Source organism: Rhinolophus hipposideros (genome assembly GCF_964194185.1).
Source record: "Rhinolophus hipposideros genome assembly, chromosome: 1".
Classification (NCBI taxonomy): domain Eukaryota; kingdom Metazoa; phylum Chordata; class Mammalia; order Chiroptera; family Rhinolophidae; genus Rhinolophus; species Rhinolophus hipposideros.
The window spans coordinates 57681896-57695960 of NC_138047.1; the positions used below are offsets into that span (position 1 = coordinate 57681896).

At 34.2% G+C, this 14065-nt stretch overlaps 1 protein-coding gene across 1 annotated transcript; it reads right to left on the bottom strand.

Annotated features, from left to right (window-relative positions):
• Positions 1 to 8670: 8670 nt before the first annotated feature.
• On the bottom strand, positions 8671 to 10341 carry GK2 (glycerol kinase 2; the record flags this gene model as incomplete). The annotated part of the gene is made up of 1 exon (XM_081047899.1): positions 8671 to 10341. Exon 1 carries the CDS (start codon positions 10330 to 10332, stop codon positions 8671 to 8673), a length of 1662 nt encoding a protein of 553 aa, XP_080904025.1. The 5' UTR covers positions 10333 to 10341.
• Between the last annotated feature and the right edge of the window lie 3724 nt (positions 10342 to 14065).

A 14065-nucleotide genomic window follows, 5' to 3' on the forward strand; every position in this document is an offset into this window, starting at 1 on the left:
AACATAGCTGAAAATCAGGCATAAACAGCTGATGAACAAGGTTACAGAAAACCCTGAGGACACCAGCTCCCTGGAGGCTCGAAGTGTTGCTTTGACTGTCCATATCCACAATTATTAAGAACCCACGAGCCAACATCAAAAGGTCAGAGCCCAAAAACCCTTCCTGATGATGAAGAACTAGAGGAAGAAGATCCTCAAGAAATGTTCATAAGAACAACCAGGAGGATTTTGAGAGAACAAGGAGCTTGAGATCTGCTCCTATTTTCCCTCTGTGCCTCTGAATAGTTTCCATAGCTAAGAGACCTAGAAGGCTTTGCCTGTAGATGAGAAGACCAGTGGAGCGGGGAGCTTTCCAAGGCAGGTCTAGGGCACCTGAATAAACAAACAAACAAACAAACAAATAAAGTTAAAATCAGAGAGAGACAAAGATGGAAAGGGGAGGAAATGGGACGAGGGAGAGAACCATGGTGGAAATATATAGGATAAATTAGAGATATGGGGCAGGAAAAGTTAGGCTACTGTAGCATATCAGGCACCATTATCAGGAGATCATGGTGATGCCTGAACTAAAAGAGTGTTAATTAAGAGGAAGAAGCAGAGAGAGGAGACATTTTAAATTCCGTTCTTCTGAGATAATTCTGTAACACTTAAAACAATTTTGAGTGGTTAAGGGAAATCCTATGCAATTACCACTGCATTTCTAAATATCTCTTAACCTGATTTTGGAGAAAACCAGCATTTTTTAATCTTAAAATTGAAATTTTCAAAGAAAATTTGGCACATGGTATAGAAGAAAAGATCCTCTAGGTTCTAATCCCAGTATTTCCAGGCACGAACCAGCCCCAAGACCTTGGGCCATCACCTCCAGTGGACCCCAGTTTCTAAATATTTAAAATAAGAGGCCTGACATATAATATCTCCAATTTCTATCTAAAATTCATTAAGGATCTGTTTTAAATTTAAAGTTTCATTTTTCTAAATCTTAGGTTATCTTCTCATAGCAGTCTCCAACATCTGGAAAGCAACAAGTTAATGCCTCAGTTCTCCAGTGACAACTATCAGTTACGACAAAAATGAGACACCATGAGATGCTTGTAGAAACTGTTTTGTAGAAGAGTTATACGCTTTGTGTCCATTTTCGTCTTATTTGTAGGCATTGCATGATTCTCATAATAGACATCGGATGGGTAGGAGAAGGTGAAACTGTGGAGAACCGCAGAAACAAATTGGAGAGGAACGTACCTATAAACATGCAAAGTAGTGACAGCACTAGAGCTGAAGGGTAGAGGCTGTGAGGGGATGAATGAAAGATAGATAAATGATCGTCCAAGTACTTATCGAGGCAAACATTTGGTACATAATTTGTTTTTGATACAATTGTAATGAATGTCATTCTTCTCTATGGAGCAACACGCCAGATCTTTAGCACATTGCTGCTTGGTGCCCAGTAGGCAGCGAGTGCCCAGTTGCCAGTGCCACTTTTTAGTGCATGTTCATCTGCAGGATATTAAACAGATTGCCATCCTTTTGATGTTTGTGAATACGAGTAGTAAATACCATATGATAGGACTCAATGGATTTGTTTCAGGAAAAAGAAAAAGACAAAGACAAGGCTGAAGGACGGAAGGAGGAGGAGGAGGAAGAAATTTGCATCTCTCCCTGAAATGAAGGGATGAACTAGGTAAGTCTCAAAGGATATGAGTGTTGTGGAGGTGAGTAGCAAGCTTTGTATCTAGAAAAGAATGGTACACATGCCACTTCACCCCCAAATTTCTAGCATGTGTCATGACTACGATAATGGCTCCCCAAAGACTCTGTAAATATATTTTTCAGGAAGAAAAAAATCACTGGAGACGAGAAAATGATTTTATCATAGTTCAGAAGCTTGCAGAATGTGTCTAGCTTAAGTGGCCGTAATAATTGTATATATGTATGAGTATGAGAGTGTGCACCAAATATTTGCTGGCCGAAACAACTCTAACTTTCCTAAGAAACTCATGAGTTATCACCTTTACTTTCTTTTCATCTTGTAAAACGTCATAACAGAGTTCTTTGAGGTAGACCAAGTTCAAGGAAATCCCTGTCAGTTGAGGAACAGTAGAATATAGAAACTTACATTTTAATCTCCCTCCCAACATGTCTTTATGACATCTATTAAGTGAGTTAAATTTTTCACTTCTTTGTATTTGAAGGTGTTGGAGTGGATGACCTCTTAAACCCTAGTCAACTCCAGGCTCTCCTGACTTTGCAGAACGTGGTCTTGGAGTTTTCTTAGAGAACATCATTTTCTTAAAATACTAGATTCTATGCAAGTAATCATATTCCCCAGATCAATTGTCTCTTAAATTCTAAAGCCATACGCTTTTTGGATTGGGAAGGTGATTTTCTTGTTCTTTTCCTCAACGTTCTCAACTGTGAAACTGAGCTAATGGTAGATATCTATGGCCTATTTGAAATAGAGTTGGGAAGAAGTGATCGGTTTATTCTGTGAAATACACTTGAGGTCAGACAAACTTTATGTTACAATGAAAGAGAGAGAGAGACACCAAGATCCTAATCAAAGCTTTCTGCTCCAGGCTGTGTACTCATTCTTGCTCTGGTCACTTTGCTACACAGGGAGGTACAGTTAAATGGGTTGCCTGATTCAGTTCAAAGGAAAAGCTAGACAAATCAGAGTTATCCTTATTTGCAGTCATTAGAACATTTTTGTCGTGGTTTCTGCCTAACTCTCTTTCGAAGCTACTAATATAGACATATATAGTCAGTGTCCCTTACTATTTTTGGTTTTGTAAAGATTTTCCAAATTTGGATTTCCTGTGACACTTGAAAAACATACTTTAATAACTAAATATAAGAAAGATGTGTGGATTGTTTACAATGAACTGAATTTCACAAGTAGTTTATATAAAATTATGAACATAGTCTTACCAAATTCAAACCTTTTTTTTGGGGGGGGGAAATAAATCAGTTTGTTGTGGGCTGATATAATAATGAATTGTAATGTTTATTAAACATATAGAGGGCTGAACACATGTGTATTCAGCTAAACACATAGAGGGCAAGGGTCACATGCAATTTCTCTAAGGCTCAAATAAATAGGACTGTAAAGGTTCTCGATGAAAACTATGAGGAAATATTTAAATTTAAGTTCGCGCATTTTGTTTTCGTTGAAATAATGAAAATAGACTGTAGAGCTATCATTTCAGTGAGAGATTAACTTAGCAGACTGAGATGATACTGTATTTACTCTAGACTATGCTGGAAGATTACCTTAGGGCATCTTATTAGTTTACATGACTTAAAAAAAATGGCATGGAAACAAATTTCCCATATCTAACCATCGTAGAGTTGGTGTATAGTGTTTCACATAAATGGGGTTGTTTAATGTAACATTTATATTTATGCATTGAGAACAGGTCTCACCAGTGGGTGAACCAATAGCTTCCCTGTGAGATTATGGGTATTAATATCAAAATGATAATATAAGCACCAGAAACCAGGCACAAACAGATAATAATTTAGTATTCTTTATGGCGCGAGAAGGGGAAGATGTTTATCCCTCTAAGTCTGATGCATATGGTTGCTACTCCTAGAGCTAAGCTCAAAAGGATTGAGCTGTTTGGTGCTGTTTCTACCACATAAGGTGTCTTTAGTTAGATTTAATAGTACAGCTTGTTTCTCTTTGGATACCTTTAACATTCCTTTCCTTTCATGCCTTCTTTCTTTCTTCTCTCTTCCGCTTATGCACCCTTTCCCCTCCCAGATATGACTTACTTGTTTTAATTCACAAACTGCATCTTTGGAAAACAGTGTCAGAATTAGATGCCTTTCATTCCTCTGGTTAATGTTCGAGCTCATGCTCTCTCACTCACACATTTGCCTGACATTAAATTATGACTTGCTGTGTCATAACAGGCATGCAATGAGACCCCATCATCATAATTTAACCAAGTAGTTCTGCTTAGTGGCAATATAGAGACGTTATTCATTAGCTAATTTTATAATAGAATATACAGAAGCTCCTTTATAATCTTGGGGCAAAGTACTGTAATTTACCAATATCACATAAGTTAAATTATGAAAAGGAGATCTATAAAGGCAAATATATATATATATATATATATATATATATATATATATATATATATATATATATATATGTGTGTGTGTGTGTGTGTGTGTGTGTTTAAAGGGAAAGCTGATAATCACAGGAGTATAATATTGACAGAGTGAGAATGAGATTCAAAGGTTGAAGACTTTTAGCCTGATTTTCTTATATCTTTGTTTGTGACTCTTCATAAGGTCATTTGCAGCAGGTCCCAGACTGAGAATTATGACCAAATAAATGAAATGGAAAATTAATTTGTTTTAAATGATACTCGATATTATCATGTACTTCTCCAGCCTAATCATACAAATGACTGCAAGTAAAGCTCATAGACCTTCTAGAGATAGCAACCGACACACCCCATACTAGCAGACCGTACAATCAGTGAGGATACATCAGTCTGCCTAACAGAGAGGAGCAAAAATTCACCTACTTGAGCAAACTTTGGGTATATTTCTTCAGAGATTGAAGATATTTTTTTTCTTTTTTAAAAAATAGTTTTATTGAGGTGTAATTGACCCTATAATAAACTGCACACATTTAAAGCGTCCAATTTGATTAATTTTGACATATATATTCACCCTTGAAGCCATCACCGTAATTAACCTAATGAATGTATTCATCACCTCCCGAATTTTCTTTGTGCTCCTCTGTAACCATGCCTCCTATCCCCTCCGGCCTACTCTTTATCCCCTCTCCCCTGATCCCAGGCAGCCGCTGATCTGCTTTCTGTCACTGTGCAATAGTTTGCATTTTCTAGAATTGTACATGAGTGGCATCAAACACTATGTATATAGTCTGGTTTATTTCACTAGGCTTAATTATTTTGAAATTCACCTACGTTTTAGTGTGTATCGATAGTTGCTAAGTAGTCTCCCATTGTAGGAATATTCCATGGTTTGTTTATCCATTCACCTATTGGTGGACATTTGAGTTGTGTCCAGTTTTTGGCTATAACAAGTAAAGTACTATGGATCTGTGTACAGATATATTTTCATTTCTCTTGGGTAACTACCTGGAATAATACGATAAATGTTTATTTATTTTTAAGAAACTGTTACAACTGTTTTCTAAAATGTTTGTACCATTTTACATTTCCAACAGAATCATATGAGATGTTCGGTTCTCCATCTTTACCAATACTTAATGTGATTGATTATATTTTTAATTTTAGGCATTCTAGTCAGTGTGTAGTTATATCTAATGTGGGTTTTCTTTTTTAATCTGTTAATATGGTGAGATACATTGAGTTTTCTAATTATACTGATTAATTATACTAGCTTTACTTTCCCACACTTGGTCATGATGTTTTATCCCTTTTATATATTGTTAGATTAATTTTGGTGAGAATTTTTGTATCCAGATTTATAAAGGATATTGATCTGCAGTTGTTTTTGTCTTGTCACGTCTTTGTCTGGTGTTGGCATTAGAGTAGTGTTGTAATCCTGACCTCATAAAATGAGTTTGAAAATGTTCCCTCCCTTTCAGTTTTTTGGGAGAGTTTGTATAGAATGAGTATTATTTCTTCATTGTTGAAGCCATTTGAGCTTGGGGTTCTCTTTGTGGGAGGTTTTAAACTAGAAATTCAATTTATTTAATAAATACAGGGCCATTCAAATTACCTGTGTTTTTTTCTTGAGTTTTGGTAGTTTGTGTTTTCCATTTCTTCTAAGTTGTCAAATTTACTGGCATAAAGATTTCTTATATTCCTGTATTGTCATTTTAATATCCTTAGGATCTATAGTGATATTACTCCTATTCTGATATTGATAATTTTTGTCCCCTCTCTCTCTCTCTCTCTTTCTCTCCCTCTCTCTCTCTCTCTCTCTCTCTCTCTCTCTCTCTCTCTCTCTCTCTCTCTGTCTCTTTCTGTCTCTCTCTGTCTCTCTTTTTTTTCCCTCTAGTCAATCTGGCTGAAAGTTTTTAAATTTATTGATATTCTAAAAGAAAAAAAAAAACCTATGGCTATATTGATTTTTGCTATTATTTTTCTTTTTTCTATACTATTGATTATTGTTCTCATTTTTATTATTTCTTTTCTCTAATTTGTATTTAATTTGTTATTATCTTAAGTTTTTTTTTTTATTTGAACTGTTTTCTCTCTTTTAATATAAGCCTTTAGTCCAAAAATTTCTCCCTAAGTATTGCTTTAGTAATATCTCATAAATTTAGTGATATCTTATTTTGTTTTCATTTTCATTGTGTTCCAAATTCTTTCTCTTTTCCTTCTTTATCTCTTTAACTCATGAGGACTTTAAAAGCTTGTTATTTCATTTTCAAATATTTGGGGATTTTTCAAAAAATCTTTAGTGATTTATAATTCCAGCGTTCTCAGACAGCATACTTTGTATGAAATACTTTTAAATTTACTGAGGCTTGGTTAATGGCAAATGATGTTATACCACTTCCTATATGTACCTTATATTATTATACTTTCATTTATCCACGTCCAAATTTCTTGTTATTTTTGTTTTCTTGTATATATACTTAAGTTCTATACTAGATTATTTTTGTTTGAGCAGTCAATTTTTTTTCTGCTTGAAAATAATACTTACTGTAGCATGAGGCTTGAATGAGGTCTATCTTGGTAAAATAACTATTTTATATGCACTTGCAAAGAATATGCAGTCTCCTGTTATTAGGTGGTAGGATCTATGAATGTCAGTTAAGTTGTTTGCAGTATTGTTCAAATTTATACTTTATTAAATTTGTCTACTGATATTAAGGAAGAGATGTTGAAATCTTTTACATATTATAATTATAGATTTATCTACTTTTCTTTGAGTTCTATGAGATTTTTGCTTCATGTATTTTGAAGCTCTGTTTTAGATGCGTAAATCTTTAGGATTCTTATGTCCACTAGGTGAATTGACCCCTTTATTATTGCAAAATGACTTTATCACTGATACTATTCTTTGCTCTGAAATTTGGATTTTGATATAATTAATATAGCCATTCCAGCTTTCTATTAATATTAGCATGGTATTTTTTTCCTGTCCTTTATAACTATTTTTTTCTTTATATTTGAAATGTGTTTCTTGGAGGCAGTATATATTTGGGTCTTGGTTTTTTATTTGATATGGCAGTATTTCTTTTTATGTGAAGTAATTAGACCATTTATATTTAATGTGCTTATTTATATAGTTATATATAAGTTCCTGCTGTTGTTTTCTATTTTTTTATTCTTTCTTTTCTTTCCTTTTTCATCTCTTTTCTGCCTTATTTTGGATCAATTGAATATTTTTATGGTTCTAGCTTATGTACTTAATTTGCTTATTATAATTCTGTTTTGTTATTTTGGGATTTAGAGTATGCATCTTTAATTATCAGTGTAACTTCAAATGATGTTATACCACTTCCTATATGTACCTTATATTATTATACTTTCATTTATCCACGTCCAAATTTCTCGTTATTTTTGTTTTCTTGTATATATACTTAAGCTCTATAATAGATTATTTTTGTTTGAGCAGTCAATTTTTTTTCTGCTTGAAAATAATACTTACTGTAGCATTCCACATTTTTTCAGCATACACCCACCTAAGATAATTAAATCCAAAGGTAAAATGTAACAAATATAGTTAAAATCATATGTACTTTTTAATGAAAATATAAGACATATACTTAAATTTTAAGTACTGTCTCTTTAAGAAAAAGTTTCTCCTAGTAAATTATATGCATAATTTATGTCCAAAAATGTATACAAATGTTTACACTAAAATATTTATGTATGTAGTGGTCCACTCAAGACTACCCTTTTTTATAAACTTACTTTATAAAAGAGATACTGACTGTATATGAAATGAGTAAGCATATATATATATATATATATACACACACCAAGTAGAGTACATAAAATGGAGAGATCAAAAAAAATCAAGGAAAAAGTGTCCTTTTACCTATAGGAACTACATAGCAAATCAGTGTAATTAGCAAGACCATGTAAAATGTCTGAAGAATTTTAATTTGGCAAATATTTTCCAGAAAAATATCTAAGCTATGGGAATACTAAATTTCTATTCCAAGAATTTATTTTTTCATTAAATATTCAATGAAAATATTGTGGTCTCCCTAATATGTGTAAAAGGGGACTTGGGAGGTCTATTAAAAACTACAAGTCCCTCAGTTCTGGCAGTTTAGTTACACCTCTTAGTCAAGTGTGTGTAGTACAGAGAACCAAATCCTGGTCTGTAGTGTTAGAAAATGTTTGATGAAAGATTCCACAGATGCAATATGAATATCCTATATTCTAGAGCACATGGAATAGAATTTTATAACAATGGAAGCAGTTAACCCCAAAGTGTCTGGCCCAACCTTAACTGTCAACGTTAAAAAAAAAAAAAAAAAAAAAACATACCAAATATTCCTACAGTGTTGTTTTTTTTTTTTTTTGCTGTAATTTATTTATTTCAAGTCACAGATCTACTTGTAGAGTTCTCATAAGTCATGAAGCAAGTGGTTCATCCAGAGTCTGTGTTGGTGTCATCTCATTCAGAGATAAAATTGCTGAATTCTTTCACTATGTAGAAAGCTCACATCTTGAGACTCTATGCTCGGTGTTATTATTGTATGCCTGATATGTATCTTGCTCCAATTAATATAATCATGCTACTCACTATGTAAAAACCCAAGGGCAGACTAGAGAAGATAGCAGAATCAATACTTTCAGGAGACTGAGTTGTAACCCAACCCATTGACTTCATCACAGCTTTCTTCCATGTAGAATAACGAATGTCACTTTCTGTGGCCTTGATCTGTGGTTCAATCCGTTCCATCAGGACAGATGACAAGTCCTCAGGTTTAAGACTCCAAATGCCCACTCCTTCTGCAGCTCCTGCCGCCATGGCAGCTCCCAGTGCAGTTGTTTCAGGCATAGAGGGCTTTACTACTGGAATATGCAGAATGTCTGCTTGTAGTTGCATAAGAATTTTATTGTTGGTCATTTTTCCATCTACCTGCAAATGACTGAGTGGAATTCCACAGTCACGGTTCATGGCATCCAAAATCTCTCGGGTTTGAAAACAGATAGCTTCTAATGCAGCAAAAGCAATATGACTTTTATTGGTGAACTGAGTGAGACCACAGATTATCCCTCTTGCACTGGGATCCCAATAAGGTGCATATAACCCTGAAAAGGCTGGGATGAAGTAGCAGCCATAAGAAGTACCTACTTCTTTAGCAAGTTTTTCAATTTCTTCTGAGGTGTTTATAATTCCAAGATTATCTCTTAGCCAACGAATAACAGCACCAGCTATGGCAACAGAACCTTCTAGTGCATAAAATACTGGCTTATCTCTGCCTAATTTGTAAGCCACTGTGGTCAGAAGGCCACACTCAGAAAATACACACTTACGCCCGGTATTACATAATAAGAAACAACCTGTTCCATACGTGTTTTTGGCTTGTCCTTCCTGGAAGCACATTTGTCCCACTAATGCGGCAGACTGGTCTCCCAAACACCCAGATATCGGCACACCTTCTAAGGCCCCATCTTTCATTAAGCCATAGATCTCAGAAGAACTCCAGACATTTGGGAGAATGTTCATTGGAATTTCAAAAAAGTCACAGAGCTCTTTATCCCATTCCAAAGAATGAATGTTGAAAAGCATTGTCCTACTTGCATTTGTTACATCTGTACAGTGGACACCTTCATTAACTCCTCCTGTCAAATTCCAGATAAGCCACGAATCAATGGTCCCAAAAAGAGCTCTACCTTCTTCAACAGCCTTTTGAACATTCATCACATTGTCAAGAATCCAACGAAGTTTCACTGCACTGAAATAAGTGCTAAGTGGAAGGCCTGTCTTGGACTTTACAAAGTTATTATTTCCTGGAATTTTTCGACTCAGATTCTCAACGGTTGACTGGGTTCTTACATCAAGCCATACCACAGCATTGTAGAGCGGCTCTCCAGTTAACTTGTCCCAGATCAGAGTGGTTTCCCTCTGATTGCTGACACCAATAGCTTTTATGTTGGAAATATCAATATTCAGTTCGTTAAGTTTCTCACACGTTTTCTCTATACATTCATAGACAGACTGAAGAATTTCCTTAGGGTTTTGTTCCACCCATCCTTCTCTTGGAAACTCTTGTGTTAATTCAACTTGATGGTGACTAAGTAGTTCCGCTGTTTTTGAATTGAAAACCAGAAAGCTGGAGGAGTTAGTCCCCTGGACCACTGCCCCCACCAACGGCCCCACAACTGATTTCTTCGGGGCTGCCATGAAACCAACAGGTCGACCCAGCCACTCTGGTGCCGTTTCCCAGGTAACGGAGGTGTTGGGGGGAGGGGCATGCAGTACATCAGAAGCAAAAGGCGCAGGCGCAGTGGCTGCCTGGGCTGACCGTGAAGCCGCTGGAGGCAACCTTTGCCCTTTAACCCGCACGACATCTTCTCACCCCTCCCTGCTGGCTCAGGCCCTGCCATGCCCCCAACCAACCAATTATCTTTTGAGGAGGTTTTAGTTTTTTAAAAAATCATATATTTACCCACATAATTAGTCAAGGTTACTTTTCATTCTTTGCGGACCCATATTTCTGTCATTTTCTTTCTTTTTTTAAGGTTTTCCTCAACATTTCTTCTTGTGAGAATGGCTGGAAATGAATTCTTCCCACTTTCGAATGTCTGAGAAGTATTTCCTCTTAATATTTAAAGATATTTTTCTCTAGATCTAAAAATTCTAATTATTTTTATTAGTTTTTAATTTCAGGGCTTGAAAATATTGCTCCACCATCTTCTCTTCTTATGTCGTTTCAAGTGTGAACATCGCTGTCTTCCTTATTTTTAACATGCCTATTTTTCTTTCATTGCCTTTAAGTATTTTTTCTCTTGATCAGTGGTTTTGGTTAGTTTTAAAATGATGTAACTTGGTGTAATTTCTTATTTCCTGTGTTTGGGGCTCATAGGGTCTGTGGGTTTATAGATTTCATCAACTTTGGAAAACGTTGGACCATTATTTCTACAAATAAATTTTATTTTCTCTCTCTTCTCTGCTTTAGAGACTCCACACATATTGGACTTGCGTCACAGATCACTGATGCTCTACTTACTATTACAATTATCTTTTCTTTCTATGGTACACTGTAAATAGTTTATGTTGCTATGTCTTCAAGTTTGCTTATCTTTCTTCTATGTTTAATCTGCTAATTCTTCCAGTGTATTTTTCACCTCACACATTGTAGTTTCTTCCCAAGGAGTTCAATTGGAGTTTTAAAAGTATTTACTTGGGTTTTTTGAGCACATGGAATACAGTTAGAATAACTTTTAATTTCATTTTGTGCTAACTATGGCATTTGTATTAGTTCTGATTAAATTTTGACTAATTTGTCTCTTCATTATGGCTTGTATTTCCCAGCTTCCTTGCATGCCTGATAATTTTTGATTAGATGCCACATATTGTGAGTTTACCTGGTTGGGTTGCTGGATATTTTTGTATTCCTATGAATTTTGAGTTTTGTTTTGAGATGCAGTTAAGTTACTTGGAAACAGTTTGATTCTTGCATTTAAGATTTGTTTTTAAATCTTGCATTTAAGATTTGTTTGGAACAGGACAGTCCTCAGTCTAGGGCTAATTATTGCCCTTTACTGTGATGAGTATTCTCTACTCAGAGGCTATGAAAAATGAGATTTTCATGGTTGGTGGGAATAGTCCCTGTTCCTCATACTGGATTAACACTGGAAACTGTTGTCTTTCATCTTTTCATATGCATCTTTCCCCAGCCTCAAACAGTTTCCTTTCTCACATGCACTGATCAATACTCAATATTAAGGGGGGTACCTGCTGAAGATCTCCAGAGTCCTCTTCCTATGCAGCTGTTTTCTTTCCAACACCTGCACATTCCAGCTGTCTTCATCTCTCTGGATACTCAGCTCCACCTCCTTGCCACAGGGTTCACGCTGTTCCCAGTGCTGTGGCCTCAAAACTCCCCCAGTGCAATAAGCTGGGAAGTTATAGTACTCATGCCATCTGTTTCTTGCCTCTTAGGGAATCACTGCCCTTTATTACCTGATATCCAGTATTTGTGAATTGTTTTTATGTTTTTTTAATTATGCAGGCTATTGAATATATTTTGTTCATTTTTCATTGTTTCAGATGATAAATGACGATAAATCTAATACCTGTTACTTCATCTTGGCCAGAATGGAAATTCACTTAAAATTTCAGATTGGAAAGTTGGTGAATAAATATTCATTATCTCACTAATCAAAAATTATTAAATATCCACTCAATGAATAGAATTTTTCTTCATTAGGCTATAGACTATACTTTTGAGTTATAGTCTCAAGGAGAAAATACATTTATTCTTAGTGAAACCAACAAAACAGGTAGAAAATAACATAGAAAATCAACAATAATGTTACTTTTATATTTTAACTAGATCATATTTTCCACTTTAAATAAAAACCCTCCAAAGAATTTCATGAATTCAGAAAAGCAAACTTAGCAACCACACTTAATTTGAATAGTATAGGATTGAAATCAATAATAGATAGTACAGAATTTCCTGATCATATTTCTGTTCAGTTTTTAAAATTCTATCAGAGATTCTCTAAGCAAAAATTTAGAGGCAACACTTACTAGTATGTCAGTTTACAATACTATGTTTGAATTTCATGGTACAGATTGTTTTAAATATTTTTAAATGCTATATTTTATTCTCAAGTATTTGGCCATAGTAAATATTATATGTATAGATTAACCTATACAATAAAAATATTTGGCCCAAAATTTCTTCCCCAAATTCCTCTCCCCTGCCACATTAATATATATATATATATATATATATATATATATATATATATATACACACACACACACAAATGTTACCAACACCATTAGTTTTTGAACCTAGGGATACTTTTAAGTATTTGTTTTTTAATGCAAGTAACTTAATTATAAAGTCATTGGTTTAGTTATAATATTAGTTTACATATTAATTTCACTGTTAATAAATTGTATCCACTAAATAATCAGATAAGTGTTTCAATTTAGTTTAGAAAGAAAAGTTGACCAGATTGATTTAACTTTGTTAGAGTAGTTGGAAACTTAACCAAAGTTGATTACCAGCGCTTTTTATTTTTTAACTAGGAAACGTAAACTAACTCCACTAATTTTTTATTTCAGAAAAAAAATTAAAAACACAAATCTTTTGCTTGTCAGTCTGTAATAGCTTTCCTATGTTCTAGTATAAGCACCTCTGTAATAATCATTGGCCCTATCTTATTTGTGAAGACATTCAACTTTACAAGGAAATTGTTATTCATTTGTATTATATTCCATATAATTGCAAATGCTTTAATGGTGAACATACTATTTAGAATAGTTCCCCCAAAATCAGACATTTCTTCAAAAAGTCTTTTAACGTAAGATTATTAAAATTAGTCATTAAACCAATTGACTTTCTATTATTACTTATTTACTTTTAAGTCTACTTCTTTAGAATGCAGTTACATCTTGATATATGATTGTTTAAATGATATCCACACTGTAAAGTTTAAAATGTATTCATTCATTCAGTAATTTGATAAATATGTTTTGAGAGGTTGCTATATATGGGCTTTATTATAGGCAATAATATAGTAGTGCATAAACATTCTTCTTGTCCTTATTACAACATCTAAGTTAAGAACAGTCCCAATGGATGTGCCTTCCTTTGTATATCATGTTTTAGAGAACCATTCATTTAATTATTGCTTTTTCTAGGAAGCCCATTAAATTATAAGTTCAATGAGGACAGGTATCTTAGCTGTTTTATTCGATCTTATATCTTTGGCACTTAGAACAGTGTCTGACCCAAAGTAGAAACTGAAGAAATATTTGTTGAATGAGTTAATGAACACCACTATATATGATTCTTACTTTATTAAATAATTATCATAAAGTCTAGATAATTTTAAGTTTGATTGGTGGATGAGCTATTGGTTATTCATTTTACAATCTAATATAATAAGGTAGA